Source organism: Podarcis liolepis (genome assembly GCF_965112155.1).
Source record: "Podarcis liolepis genome assembly, chromosome: 10".
Taxonomy (NCBI): domain Eukaryota; kingdom Metazoa; phylum Chordata; class Lepidosauria; order Squamata; family Lacertidae; genus Podarcis; species Podarcis liolepis.
In genome coordinates this window covers 16185811-16200423 of record NC_139562.1, presented here as the reverse complement: position 1 = coordinate 16200423, position 14613 = coordinate 16185811, and the positions used below count along the sequence as shown (strand labels likewise).

General features: G+C 44.4%; 1 protein-coding gene across 5 annotated transcripts in view; it reads right to left on the bottom strand.

Moving 5' to 3' along the window:
* Positions 1–2376: 2376 nt before the first annotated feature.
* The window catches only part of LMO3 (LIM domain only 3), a 94042-nt gene continuing 81805 nt past the window's right edge, over positions 2377–14613 (bottom strand). For all 5 annotated transcript variants that reach the window (XM_083461666.1, XM_083461668.1, XM_083461667.1 and 2 more), the window contains exons 3-4: positions 13805–13930; positions 2377–4165 (exon numbers count right to left, since the gene is read on the bottom strand). In XM_083461666.1, the coding sequence (XP_083317792.1) occupies positions 4060–4165; positions 13805–13930 (232 nt within the window). In that variant the 3' untranslated portion in view covers positions 2377–4059. The remainder of the gene's footprint in view (positions 4166–13804; positions 13931–14613) is intronic.

Genomic DNA, 14613 nt, shown 5'->3' with positions numbered 1-14613 from the left:
GGCAGTGGCAAGGTGTGTGTGAAAGGCTGCCATCACTGCTGCTCCTTTGGAAAGCATGTGGAAGAAACCTGAATTTTATTATGCTTCCCTCAGTGGCAGCAGGAGCTGGGAAACCCCGCAAGGGGGGAGTGTGGTTGGCAAGCAGGGGTGCAGCTCCTTGTACATATAATAAAAGATGTTGGTGTTGCCATGCTGCAATTTGCTTTCTGGGCAGAAGCTTTGGGACCACTGCTTTATGTGATAAATGCAGACAAACCTGGGAATGTGTTCCAGTTGCCTCTGTAGCAAACAAAAAGCTGCAACAGGGCTAAACCACACTTCCATTTGTCCTGTGCCGTAGCAGTTTTGCCTTTGCCCTGCTGGCACTCTGCAGAAAACCCTGCTGCCATTTGTTCCAAAGATTGGGTTTCCCCAGGGGGAAGTGGTGGGCCAAATGGAGGTGTGGCTAAACCCATAGTCTCTCCCAAGCCCAAGTATACCTGAAGGAGCGTCTCCACCCCCATCGTTCAGCCCGGACACTGAGGTCCAGCGCCAAGGGCCTTCTGGTGGTTCCTTCACTGCGAGAAGTGAGATTACAGGGAACCAGGCAGAGGGCCTTCTTGGTAGTGGCACTCGCCCTGTAGAACACCCTCCCATCAGATGTCAATGAAATAAACAACTTTCTGACTTTTAGAAGACATTTGAAGGCAGCCCTCTTTAGGGAAGTTCTTAATGTTTGATGTTTTCTGTTTTGATTCTGTTGGGAGCTGCCCAAAGTGGCTGGGGAAACCCAGCCAGATGGGCAGGGTACAAGTAATAAATTATTATTATATTATCCATTATCACACATGCCTCTGCATATGTGAATTCAATTAAGCTTTCATGGCCAATAGCTGTTTTTAGATTTTTATTCCTATTGAGACTTGTGCTCTTGCACATCTGTGTATGAGTATCTTTGCTGGTGTGTGCTTTTAAGAAAGGAAATAGGATCATCTTGATCAGACTTCCTCAACCTCGGCCCTCCAGATGTTTTGAGACTACAATTCCCATCTTCCCTGACCACTGGTCCTGCTAGCTAGGGATCATGGGAGTTGTAGGCCAAAAACGTCTGGAGGGCCGAGGCTGAGGAAGCCTGATCTTGATCATATCCCATAGCTTTGCCTCTTTTCTAGTATGGCTGCATCCTATTCTGGATGCTTCTTAAACTCACAGCTGTGCTAAACATGCCATGTAGGCAGATGACAGGATAATGTAGCTGGTCACCCTCACTTCACAGCTGGAGCTCCATAGCAAACTGTCTTTGGGGTCAGTATCTGACATGCAATGGTGGAAACAAACAGGATCACCCCCTGCATGATGTGTTGAAAAGCTACCACCAACCAAATGCAGTCAGCGATACCCCAAAGGAAAAGCAGTCAGTGTTGCCCCAAAGGAACCAATACTACTACTTGGCTATGACACAATCGCCTTCCTGTAGAAAAAGTGTAGAGCAGGGTTTGTTTTCCCCTCCCCAAGCCTGGAGGCTGCAATACCTTGAGGGCAACCTTGAAGGCGCTGGATGCCACAGGTGGGCCGGGTAGAGGTAAGTAAGTAAGTGCAGGTGCCACTCTTAACAGGTGCCACAGCAGGGTCCATTCATGCTGTGCAGAAGCCACCTAATACACACACACACACACACACCTCCATTTGGGCAAGTAAGAGGCATTATTGCCATTTAAGGGCACATTCCAGCCAGGAGAAAGGATGGGAAGCAAACCCGGTGAAGCTTATGGTCCTGAGGACTGGATAGAGGCCAGGAGAACTGCATTGCTCTCTTGGACCTGATGTTCCTCACCTCTGCTGTACGACCACCAAGCTGTCTAAAAAGGGTTGCATGATTTAATCAGGTAGAGATGTCAAACATAGGAGCGGGTTCTGGTTGGATGACACCATGGAGCTGCAAAGGTTGGTGCTAAAATAACACCCCCCCCAACATCCCATGCTATTTGGGGAGAGCATTTTGCTGCATGCTTTTGGGGAAGCGGTGAAATATTCCCAAGGGTTTCTCCCGAGAAACTGATCCTCACTTATAATGAGGAATGAAACTCATGTTAGCCAATAGAGATTAAAATTGGATCCACAGCTGTACCCCAAATTCATAGATGGTGGGATTGGAAAGATAATTTCACTGATCATTTTTTTTCTAATGGAGGACTGAAATTCTCTATCAGCTTAGGAGAACTTTTTGAAAAGTACTCAAAATTGTTTTCTGAGAAATTTTAGGTTACGTGAAGTGATGGCCGCTGTCTTCTTTGCAAACCAGTGGCAAATGTGGTAACTGGGGAACTGGTAGTTGGCCCAAAAAAAAGTGGTGGTGTTGAGTTGGTAGTTGAGAAGCACCAGCTTGAGATTTTGCCATCCAATCCTTAGAGTTTATTTATTTTTAGACTGCCCCACCCCAAACAACTTGGAATGGACAACAATAAATTAAGAAACAAAGAATACAATATCCAGTCGAATTTTTGATTAAACGCATCTACAAAAGTCCACAGATGTGATAGCCTCAGCGCTCTAAGTGGAGGTTCTTCATTTCCATCTCCCCTTCCCCCACCGAAAAACAGCAGCTCGTATCGAAAATGCCTCTGAAAGGTTATGCAGGTTTTGGCGAGTCTCCAGCATGACAGCACTTCCATAGCTGTGGGGCAGCCCCTAGGAATGCCCTTCTGCAAGGCCCAGATGTCTTGCGTTGGTGCTCAGGAGGTGACCTCAAGAGGGCGCTCTTGGTCAACGTTATGGGCTGTGATGGTCATATGGAGGGAGACAGTCTCTTAGGCATGCTCTACCCAAACTGGATAGATGTTTAGGCAGGACACTGATTTTTCTTTTCATAAATAACGTTTCTGTACAGGAGCAGAAATCACTATGCTACATTAAAATAACTTCAGAAATATATATATACATATAAAATTTTTACATGACACCCAAAGGCACTGATTTGCATTGGGGCTCAGCTCCTCATTCCCAGTTATATTGGAAACAAGCAATTACATATATATATATATATTGGAGGGGGAAGTATACAGAACACAGTAGCCCCCGCCCCAAATAATTAAATGCCCACTCCGTAAGGTTGAGAAGTACTGCCAACAAAGTTGCGGGGGGAAACCCCCACTGAAATTCCGTAGCAAACAGAAAGTACTTTTTGAACTGTATGGAATAAAATAGCTCACATCGTTCAATATAATAATAGTAATGATAAGAAAAGCTTGCATGAGATCTAATGAAAGACTGAGAACCTTGGAAGCTTCAGCGTGGTGGCTAGAATTATAATCCAGTCTGAAATTAAGTACCTCCAAATCCCATCAGTTTCAATGGGAGAGTTTAGCATGCACTTAAATAGACCCAATTCAAGTCAATGGAACTGCACACTTAACTTTGGCCAGTTTTACCCATCAGTTTTAATTCAATAGATCAAGCATTGGTGAAGCTCTTAAAACGGAGAAGAATGCATGGGATTGGCTCTCTCTTTTTTTCTCTCTCTCTTTTTTTTGCTTTTGTTTTGTTTTTACTAGAAAGATACAGCTCTTTCAAAATAGCTGGTAGATACAGAAAGCATAAATATACAATAAAGTTTAAACACTGATTGTACTAAATGCAACAATACAAAGAAGCAAATGGTAACACAATAAAACTGTATTACATTTGTGCTTTGAATATTACAGTACATTATATACATTGGTCCAAAATAAGCATCTCATGCCAAATGACGCAAAATAAAAAATAAAGTAAAATAAGATAACCAAAACAGCAAGCAAAAGAGAAAAAGGAAAGGGAAAAAAACTCCAGCAAGTATTTACATTATCTTTTAATAAACATTCAACTGTGAACTGGTGCAATTTCCACTACATATATTTGAAGTCCGCCTTTTATTCCACATGACCATCCTGTCTCCCTATTTCTACGCTATTCAGTAGGTTCTGCCATTGTTTTTCTTTTTAATATATATATATATATGTATATATATATACACGTTGAACAAAAGCAAAGAAAAGAAAGGGTAAGAACATAGTGCTTCAATATTCTCCGCGACGAGGCATCGGATCAGCGAACTTGGGGCGCGTAACCTTCTTTCATTAAACCCTCCTCATAGTCTGTCTGGCACAGTATCATGTTGTTCTTTAGGAAAAATTTGTCTCCCACGCAAAATCTGGAAATACAAGAGGGGGGAAATAAGATGAGAAATGTGGAGGATCCAAGTTGCATTTAAAACATAAGTGTCAGGAAAACACACATTTTTTTGTTGCCATCGGATGAGCCTCGCCAATGAGGGGAACAACCAGAAACACTCCTGCCGATGACCTCAGTGTTTGAACTGGAATATACCCAGGGACCTAAATTGTCCAGGGCTTTGTACATTAATACAAGGACCATGAACCAGGCTTGGTAGTAGATGAGCACCATTTCCACATTGGTGTCAGATGTTGTGGGCCATGTTCCCTCATCAATTTCTGCACCAGCTAGAGCTTCTGGAGCATAGACAATGGCAGCCCCACCCAGAGCATGTTGCAGTAATCCAGCCCTGGGGTTACGAACCCATGGACCACAGCAGTTGTATAAAGAATAAGCCACTGTTGACCACTTCTCTTGGTGGCACTATAGAATGTTAGACATTACAGAAGCCTTTCCCAACCTGATGCCCACCAGATGTTTGGGACTACAATTCCCATCAGCCCCAGCTTAGGGAAGTTGGACCACAGCTTCACAAAAATCTTCACTTGCTGGCTTCACCACACTATTTAATTCCATCCGCATCGCTGTCAATCAACATTTCAGGCCCGGGAAGGGTCATGTGAATTGGCCTTTATGTACAGCCAAGCTAATTTTGCACTAAGTGTGGCATGGGCATTACTTTTTCAATGGGTTCATTTTTCCTTAATAACAAAAAGAGAGCTCTCTTCTAACGCCCGCCTGGAGAAACAGGGGGAGCACCACACCCCAAGGGGTCTTTTGGCGCACAGAAGAGCTTTCGCTAATGAATGGTCATGCATCGGGGGGTCACATTCTGTTTGTGGCCAACGCTCCATCTATAAAAACATATTGGGAGGTGCGACACCCAAAAGCTCCAATTAAACCAAATCGAGTAACCTAAATGAACTTCTTAGCATTGAGGCAGACAGATGAAAACCAGTCTCCCTCAGCTAATTACCCGCTTTACTCTCGAAACTATTGTTTAATTCGGTAATGGATTACAATGTTCTTTTTTGCCGTATAATTTTCCAAGCGAGCGACATCTTGGACACAATTAGAAGCAGAAATAAATGTGCACGTTGTTTACGGTAGATTTAACAACAGAGTAGCTATGGGAATAGGCTGTATATGTACTTAATTGTAACAATTTAACCTTCAAATAGCGGTGTCTGGTGTAGTTGACCCAGTAAAAGTACGTATAATTACACAAGTTGACCTTGGCGACCTTCGATTGTGGGGCCCCCACCCTCCCCACCCTTTTTATCAGTCAGTCAGTTTCTAATGATGTCTGAAGCAGAAATCTGAGGGAATTGTCACAGAGTAAATTGTGTATTGAAAGGAGGCCTTTAATGTTTTGTGAAGTTGTGAGGTTTTAAATGGGGCAGCAGTTGGGCTGATTTACATTTGTAAAGATTGGAATGCTAGACAAACAGCGAACCCATTTATTTTCCAACCGGGTAGCTTTGGAAATTTATCCTTATGCTCGCTAAATAGAGTGAGGGAAAATAGTGTAATAAAAAAAGTGGATTGAAAAGAATTAGCTTGGCTCCTGAAGGAAAATTGGGCTGTTTATGTGTGGACTCCCCTCTGCTCCCCACCTCACTCTCTCCGCCATCTCTCGGATTAATACCCGCTCATAGCTCTTGACTGAAAATACAGATTATGGAACTGGTCCTGAAAATGCTTTTCAAGTTATTTATGGTCAAAGCAGCTTCATAGAGAAAACACACACTCCTAATTTCAGATCCCCCCACACTTCCCCGACATATTTTTATATTTCGTTATATTACACCTACATCTTATTGAATGGAGCAGATGGAAATAAAAAAGGGCTCCTGCAGAGGCAAAGCAGTTATTTTCTGAGCTCTTTAGCACCTGACCATTTTTGTTTCTCTGCAAAAATTAAAAAAAAAACCCCATGTTAAACAGCTTTTCTGGCCACACATACTTGCAGAGTTCTTCCTCCCACAAAGCATACCTCAGTTATATAAAAAGAAGCTTGTATGAATATATAACTGGGGGTGTGTTGGTGGGGGGAAGAGTCTGCCTCCCAATCACATCTCCCCTGTTGATTGTGGCCAGAGTGGTCCATCCTCAGGTAAAGGTAAGACTCCCTGGAAAAGACCCTGATGTTGGGAACGATTGAGGGCACAAGGAGATGGGGATGACAGAGGACAAGATGGTTGGACAGTGTTCTCAAAGCTACTAACATGAGTTTGACCAAGCTGCGGGAGGCAGTGGAAGACAGGAGTGCCTGGCTTGCTCTGGTCCATGGGGTCACGAAGAGTTGGACATGACTAAATGGCTCCCAGTACGTTTCCGAGCACAATTCAAAGTGTTGGTGTTGACCTTTAAAGCCCTAAACGGCTTCGGCCCAGTATACCTGAAGGAGCGTCTCCACCCCCATCGTTCTGCCCGGACACTGAAGTCCAGTGCCGAGGGCCTTCTGGCGGTTCCCTCATTGCGAGAAGCGAAGCTACAGGGAACCAGGCAGAGGGCCTTTTCGGTGGTGGCGCCCGCCCTGTGGAATGCCCTCCCATCGGATGTCAAGGTGATGGACAACTACCTGACATTCAGAAAACATCTTAAGGCGGCCCTATTCAGGGAAGCTTTTAATGTATGATATTTTAGTGTTTTTTGGTTTCTGTGGAAGCCGCCCAGAGTGGCTGGGGAAACCCAGCCAGATGGGCGGGGTACAAATAATAAATTATTATTATTATTATTATTAAATGACTAAACAACAATGACAAAGGTAAAGGACCCCTGGGCGGTTAAGTCCAGTCAAAGGCGACTATGGGGTTGCGGCATTCATCTCGCTTTCATGCCGAGGGAGCCAGCGTTTGTCCACAGACAGCTTTCCAGGTCATGTGGCCAGCATGGCTAAACCGCTTTGGGTGCAACAGGACACCGTGACGGAAACCAGAACCCACAGAAATGCCGTTTACCTTCCCGTCACAGCAGTACCTATTTATCTACTTGCACTGGCGTGCTTTTGAACTGCTTGGTTAGCAGGAGCTGAGACAGAGCAACGGGAGCTCACTCCGTCGTGGGGATTCGAACCATCGACCTTCTGATTGGCAAGCCCAAGAGGCTCAGTGGTTTAGGCCACAGTGCCACCCGCATCCCTCTCCTTGCTTAACACAACAATGGTAGCCTTGCCTCATTCACACCTTCCCAGAGTTGCACCAGAACAAAGGTGAACAAAGGGGAAGGTCTATAGCTCAGTGGAAGAGCATCTGCCTTGCAAGAAGAAGGTCCCAAGTTCAATCCCTGTCATCTCCAGGTAGGGTTAGGAGAGACTCCTGCCTGAAATCGTGGAGAGCAGCTTCCAGGCAGTATAGTCATTACTGAGCTAGGTGGACCAACGGTCTGACTCTATATAAGGCAGCTTCCTATGTAAATGCAGTACTGGTGGACTGTTGGGCTGACAGATAAGCTCAAGGTGGAGAACTGGTGACTCTCCAGATGTTACTCTCATCAGCTCCAGCCAGCATAGGCATTGTCAAGGATGATGAGAGTCCAGCAACATCTGGAGGGATGCAAGTTCTTCACCCCTGCCATGGGCAATGCTTGCAAACCTATTCCAATATCATGTTTCATAAAGAAGGTGAAATGGCCTTCCCCCACCCGACCCCTTGCTTGACTTACATGGTGGTGGTAGCAGTGACAACACCGATGGGGTTCTTCAACCTTGGTCCCCAGCTGCTGCTGGACTACAACTCCCATCATCCTTAGCCAGATCAGTAAATAGACAGGAATAATGGGGGTGGGAGTTGCAGTCCAGGAACAAGTCTGAAGAATGCCACTCTAGATAATGTAGATAGAACAGTTGTTTTCCAACTTTCTACTTTCAAAGAAGAAAATATGACATTTCCTAATATTGACCTTGGCCAACCTGGCACCCTTTGGGACTGCGGATCCCATCAGCTATCTTACACAAACCAGTGGTCTATCTACTCTTAGTGGCAGCGGCTGTCTGGGGTCTCAGGCAAATGTCTCTCCCAGCGCCTGCTCTCCGTATATTCTGATTTGTAAGGAGCACTTAAGCCACAGTTTCCCGGTTTAGGCATCACAGGAAACAGTGGTTTAACAAGCAGAGATGTCAATGTCAAAGCCAGGCAAGGTGAGGGGGTGGGTGCAGGCACAAGACTCCTTGGTCTAATGAACCATGGTTTAAAATTGAAATTACACTGTTATTTTTGAATCGGACCTATTTGTACATCTAGCCAAGTACTATGTAATTGTACTTTGACTGGCAGTGACTCTCCAAAGTCTCAGGAAGAATTTTTTCCCATCTGCTATTACCTGGTCCTTTTGAGGCAGAGGCACAAAAGATTGAGCCTGAGAAATTCTGCATGTACAGCTTCCAGTGAGGTCTGAGCCCTCTTCATGTTCTTCATTGGATGTCCTATTCTCTGGTGAGAACAGGCTTTGACCAAAGAGTTATTTCAACACTATTTACAACATGCAAGCATGCCTGAAAAAGTTAGTACTTGGCCATTAAAAAGTCCTGTGCTATTTTATTGTTTGCTAAATTGCGATTTTAAATCAATCTGTTAACTTCCAACATCACGTCTAGCTGTGCCCCTAGAATCCCCCTCTCTGCTGGTTACACAAATCATTCATACTTGCAAATATTTATATTATTATTATATTTTAATTCTTCTTCTTTTTTCCTTTTTTTGCAGGCAAGAAGATTGTAGCGATGGCCACTATCTTTTTTTTAAAAAAAAGAAAAGAAAACCTGTCACTAATCCAAAACCTCTATACACTGAAAAAGAAGCCCACCGTCTTTTGTTCTGTGGCTAACAAAAATTATCTGCCTTGCTTGACTGATAAAGATTAGCCGACTTCTTGCATTAAAGAAGTTTATCTTGTACGGGATGAAGTGACAAGACAGTAACTAAGTGCTAATTGTGCATAACCAGCGCTAAAGATATGCAGGCCCATTACGACATGCAATAAATGAAGCGAACAACAAGAACGTATTAGACAGTTTTAATAATGACACTAGAACAGTGGTTTGGAGCAATAAGGATGGGGGAAAGTCTTTAAGAGTTTCAATTCAAAAGAGTATGCAATTATTTCGTACTTGAATGGATTCCACTGGTAGGGTAAGGCTGACCTTATTTTGAATGCAGAGTCTTTAGTTCTGCACCAAAACAAGGCTGATGTATAGGAACTGTAAATGGCCCTGTAACTTCTAATTGCTTAGCATTATTACATAGTTTAAACAGTGGTTATTACTTGTCTGATATTTTAATTTTCTGCACATCGTGATGAAAAAGGTCAATTTGGCTTTGTTTTAGAATGTAATTGTAGAAAGCTATAATTATGGCAGCTGCACAATTCACACTGCATGAGGGATGCTCGGCTGTATGTGTGCGTGTGTGTTTTTAAAACTCACTATGTCGCTACAGAATGAAGCGGAGCAGCGTGGGCTGCCTCTTCCATTATTTTACCCCACACAACGGGCAAATCCATTCATTTCCTGACCATGACACTTTGTGGGGTTTTTTTAAAGCCAGTTCTAGCTAATGTGACGCTCTTTAGATGCTGTTGGACTACAGCTCCCATCATCAGGTGACCATTGGCCATGCTGGCTGGCTCTGATGGGAGTTATGGTCCAAGGACATCTAGAGGGCTAGCCCTGTTTTTACCCATCATTCAGTTCTGTCTCCACAGGAGCAGCCCATGTGGTGAGGCAGAGCCACAGAATGGCCCTCCTGGCACTGGGGTTGCTGCAGCTTGCCCGGATGCCATTGGGGTAGGGCTGGGCAGCTGTGAGGTTGGGGCTCCACCAAGCACTGGAACCAATCTGGCGGCCCTACCAGGGCAAGCACAGTTGCCTCTACAGCTCTGGATACCTCTGCACACCAATCTGGCATCTAGGCAGCTATTTCCAGGTCTGTGCTGTATGGAGCTGTTGCAGCAGCTGGAGACCACTCCCTTTCCACCAGTTTATGTACCTTCCCCTGAAAGGGTGTGCACAGGTAGCTGGAGACTATGCCTGCGTGGAAACTGCCTTCTGGTTCTGGGAGAGAGTGGTGCAGGAGAGGGTAGGGAAGCACCCAGCACTTTCTTTGCCTGCCCTGCCTCTTCCTCCGCTCTTAAGCTTTCCCTGCCTCTGATTCTTGCCTCCTGGTTGGTACAGGAACTCATGGGCCACTGTTCCTCCTCTCCTGAGTGGGACTCCAGAGTCCTGCCAGTCCCTGACACTGCCCCACTCCAGTCCAGGTTAGTTGCAGTGACATTCCATTAGTGGCTTCCATGTTAAGCCAGTTAAGGTTCAGGAAGTAGGAGAGCCACCTCAACAAACATTTTTATGTATTCTATAACATATTTAACATGTGCCTTCTTCCCAAAAAATGGGCTGTACCCATTGTTATGCAAGCAAAGTTCCGCTCACCCAAGAGAACTCCCCCTTCTTCTGCTCTACTAACACCTCCCTGAAATCTGACTTGCAGGGTGCACATGGCGGCTGGAAGGGCCAGGAGAAGAGGAACTTCTTTTGTGCTCATGGAAGTTTGCTGTGCAAGTGGATATTGGGATGCGTCCTGGGAGACAGGGGCAATTGGCTGGCCTCCAGCTGGCTCCAGCCCACTGCCCGGCAGCCAGGGCGAACTCCAGTTCTTGGAACAGCATCAAAAACTGTGACTCAAGCCTCAGAAACCTTTAGAGACTGAGCACGCAAGCCAGCAGAGATAAGAACTCTTTGCAATGGAAGTAGCGGACAGAGGCATATGTAAGCATATTTACAAGCGCTTATTCAGCATTAGAACAAGGGAGAAACATGTCTGCTTCTCTTCGTGTCCAAGCAAAAAGCATAGGCAAAAGCTATATACAATGGAAATTCTGCTGGAAGTAAACAGACATGTGACATACAAAAAATTCCACATTCCTGTTATAAAGGTGGAACGGAAACTCAATATCCTAACAGTGGATACAGCCCAATGTGCATTTCAACACTTATGAAGTGTTGAAAACTGAATCATAATATTCTGCGAATGTTGGGGTCCATCAGAGTTTTAAAGTTTTGCAGCCCTGCAGCATTTTAACCTGAGACTCCAAAAGAAACTGTTCATGTACAATTTTATAATGGGTTGGACTTAGTCATGGTCAGAGAAGAATCAAGTGATTTCAGTGGGTCTAAAAGTAGCCACCTTGAGCCCAGTTGGTTTCTGCAGGTCCAAGTCTGGATTCAAGGCAACATGCTCAAAGTCAAAATGAAGCGGATCTCCGAAAGGATAGGACCTCCATAATTTCATGGCCACAGAAGGTTTTGCTCTATGTGATGTTGGGGCTCAGTGATGGTGGCAGCATTATGATGGAGCTGTCACTCAAATTCGGAGTTGCATTCAGATGCAATTTGCACCAATGGATTTTAGCATTACAATCAAGAATGGCCTCAGGTTTGCAAGCCATGGTTTACCATATTTGCCGCTAAACCATGAACAAAGTATACAGTGCAATCACCGTAGATGTGGGGCAAAGGGGAGCACTAAGTTCATGCCTGTAATACTGAACCACAGATAACACTGGTCAACAACAAATTTGTTGTCTGTGTCTTTTCAGTTGATTTTGGACGAATCTGATGTGCTGAATCCAAAAATCACATTGGTTTTGCCCAATCAGGTCAAGTTTTTGAGCTATGGCCACATGTCTTTTTTTTACTCTTTTGTTCACATGTACGCTTGTGTGGAGCATTTTAGAAGACGTTGGTGGGGGTAAAATGCCATGTCGAATAATTGTTTTGATTGGAAATGATCATTTTAATGACAAGAAGTATTCAGGTCCGATAGTTCTCGGTGATTATGTCGAAAAGGGATCAGTTTGAAGTCATAAAACCTTGAAATCTTCCATAAATTGGTGCGGCAAAGCATAAAGTTGGGGGATCAACACTAAGTTAATCCTGATCTTCAATCAGCACGTCGTCCTGTAGCTCATTGTGATGAAATTCCAGTGCCTATCTTCGGAGAACTTCCTGACATTAGTGACGAAGATGCCTCCAGTGTTGAAGGACATGAAGAAAGAAGAAGTAGTTCTTGAAGATGATGCTCCACATCCATTTTCCCAAAATGAGTTGAATGATCTAGTTCGCGACCTCAGCTTGTCAAAGGACTCTGCCGAACTGTTGGCATCCAGATTGAAGGAAAAAAACCTCCTCTCTGACAGTGTCGCACCAGCTTTTTCCACAACAGGCATCAAGAGTACCTCTGTTTTTTCTTGGAAGAGAAGGACTTGGTGTACTGTGCAGATATTGTGCAGCTTCTGCTCAAGCTTGGAGTGCTACAGTACGAACCCAAAGATTGGAGACTGTTCATTGACAGCAGCAAGCGATCACGGAAATGTGTTCTGCTCAACGGCAACCAGTTTGCCTCCATACCCCTGGCTCACTTGAGTACACTGAAGGAGAACTATGAAGCGGTGAAGTATGTGCTGGAGAAAATTGGTTATGATCAGCATGTGGTTTATTTGTGTTGACCTGAAGATGGTGAACTTTTTGTTGGGACAACAGTCTGGCTTCACCAAGTACCCATGTTTTCTATGCATGTGGGATAGTAGGGACCGTGCTCAGCATTACACGAAGAAGGACTGGCCTGTGTGGGAGGAATTGGTGCCTTGCAAAGAAAGGAACGTCATCAATGACCCTCTGGTGGACAGAGACAGAATACTCTTCCCACCACTGCACATCAAGCTTGGCTTAATCAAGCAGTTCACCAAGGCTCTGGACAAGGATGGTGACTGCTTCACTTACTTGTGCCAGGCTTTTCCAGGATTGACCATGGAGAAGTTGAAAGCTGGCATCTTTGACGGTCCTCAGATCCGTCAGCTCATCAGAGATCCAGAGTTCGGAAACTCAATGAACGAAGTGGAACTGGAAGCATGGAAGGCATTTGTTCTGGTAGTGAAGAACTTTCTTGGCAACAATAAGGCCAGAAACTACGCAGAACTTGTCAACAACATGCTGACTGCTTTCAGAAACCTGGGCTGCAACATGAGCGTCAAGATGCACTACCTATTTTCACATAAGGACCGGTTTCCTGAGAACCTGGGTTCAATGAGTGACGAGAAGGGGGAGAGATTCCATCAGGACATGAAAGAGATGGAGACCAGGTATCAGGGTCACTGGGACGCAGTCATGATGACTGACTACTGTTGGACTCTGAAGAGAGACCTCCCTGCCGCTGAGCATTCCAGGAGTTCCAATAAACGGAAGTTCAAGCCTTGAAGTTTGAAAAATGGTGAAGCAACATGCAATTTACGTGTACTTACCTTTATCAATGCCCACCATTCAGTTTACTGTAAACCTGACCTGATGGAGAGAAACGGATGCCATTTCCTGATTCAGCAGTGCAAAAATACCCTAAATCAGTTGTAGAAATCTATACAACATTCAAAAAGCAAAAAATTGTTGCCCAGTGTAATTATTGTGCAAGAGTAGGGTTGCTGTGATAAGAGGTAGGTGAGAGCAGGTACACTGTGTCCAGTTTTGCCCAGAGAATGATAGCAAGCTGTTGTACCTCCATACCCTCCTAATTCTAGGTCAGTCCCAAGTTGGTTTCCGTACATGGAAGGAGACTTAAGAAACTCCTACCTCTGATTACAAAGTTGACAGGCGAAGCAGTCCAGGTGGTAAACATTGTCCTTGGCCCTCATCACCATCTCAAAAGCAGGGATGAGTTTGCTGCAGGCTGCACAGTTCCCCGTAACGCCGAATAACCTACAGAAAATTTAAAAAAAAGATGAGTGGAGGAGGCATGATAGGTTGGGTCAAGAAAAGAGAAACCCCCTATATAGTACCCAATAATCACACTTGCATTTTTCTTCCTTCCCGGACATAAATCTATATTTGATTTCACCACGAGACTAAACTTCTCTCGGAAATGCTAAACTGCAAATGCACCGAGAGGGCGATGGTGGAGGCACGAGCTGCTTTTCATCTCCACTCGCAGATAAGCATTCTACTGTCATAAAGCTTTCTACAAAAGGCGGAAAGATATGGAACTGTGGGGAAATGGTTTATTCTCTCCCTTTGCTGGAAAAATCTACATAGCTAGCATACAGTATGTAAAGTTACTCGATGTGGTAGGGAGTAAGGATTCTCATTCTTGGAAAGACGATAAAGGAAGGGGAAAACAACAAGCCCAGGACTATGTTATAGGGTATAGAAATTTCTTAAATAAATAAGAAATAATAATAAATAAAGCTCAGCAAAATGTTAGCCTATGGCTCTGATTATGGAGTGAGTTTGTCCGATAGTGCAGTAAAATAATAATAATAATAATAATAATAATAATAATAATAATAATAATAATCCACAACTCCTTGGCGCTCACTGTAAATACGAGTGTGATGTAAAACCTTGGCCTCAGTGCTATTTATTTGTAACACACAAGCTTTAGC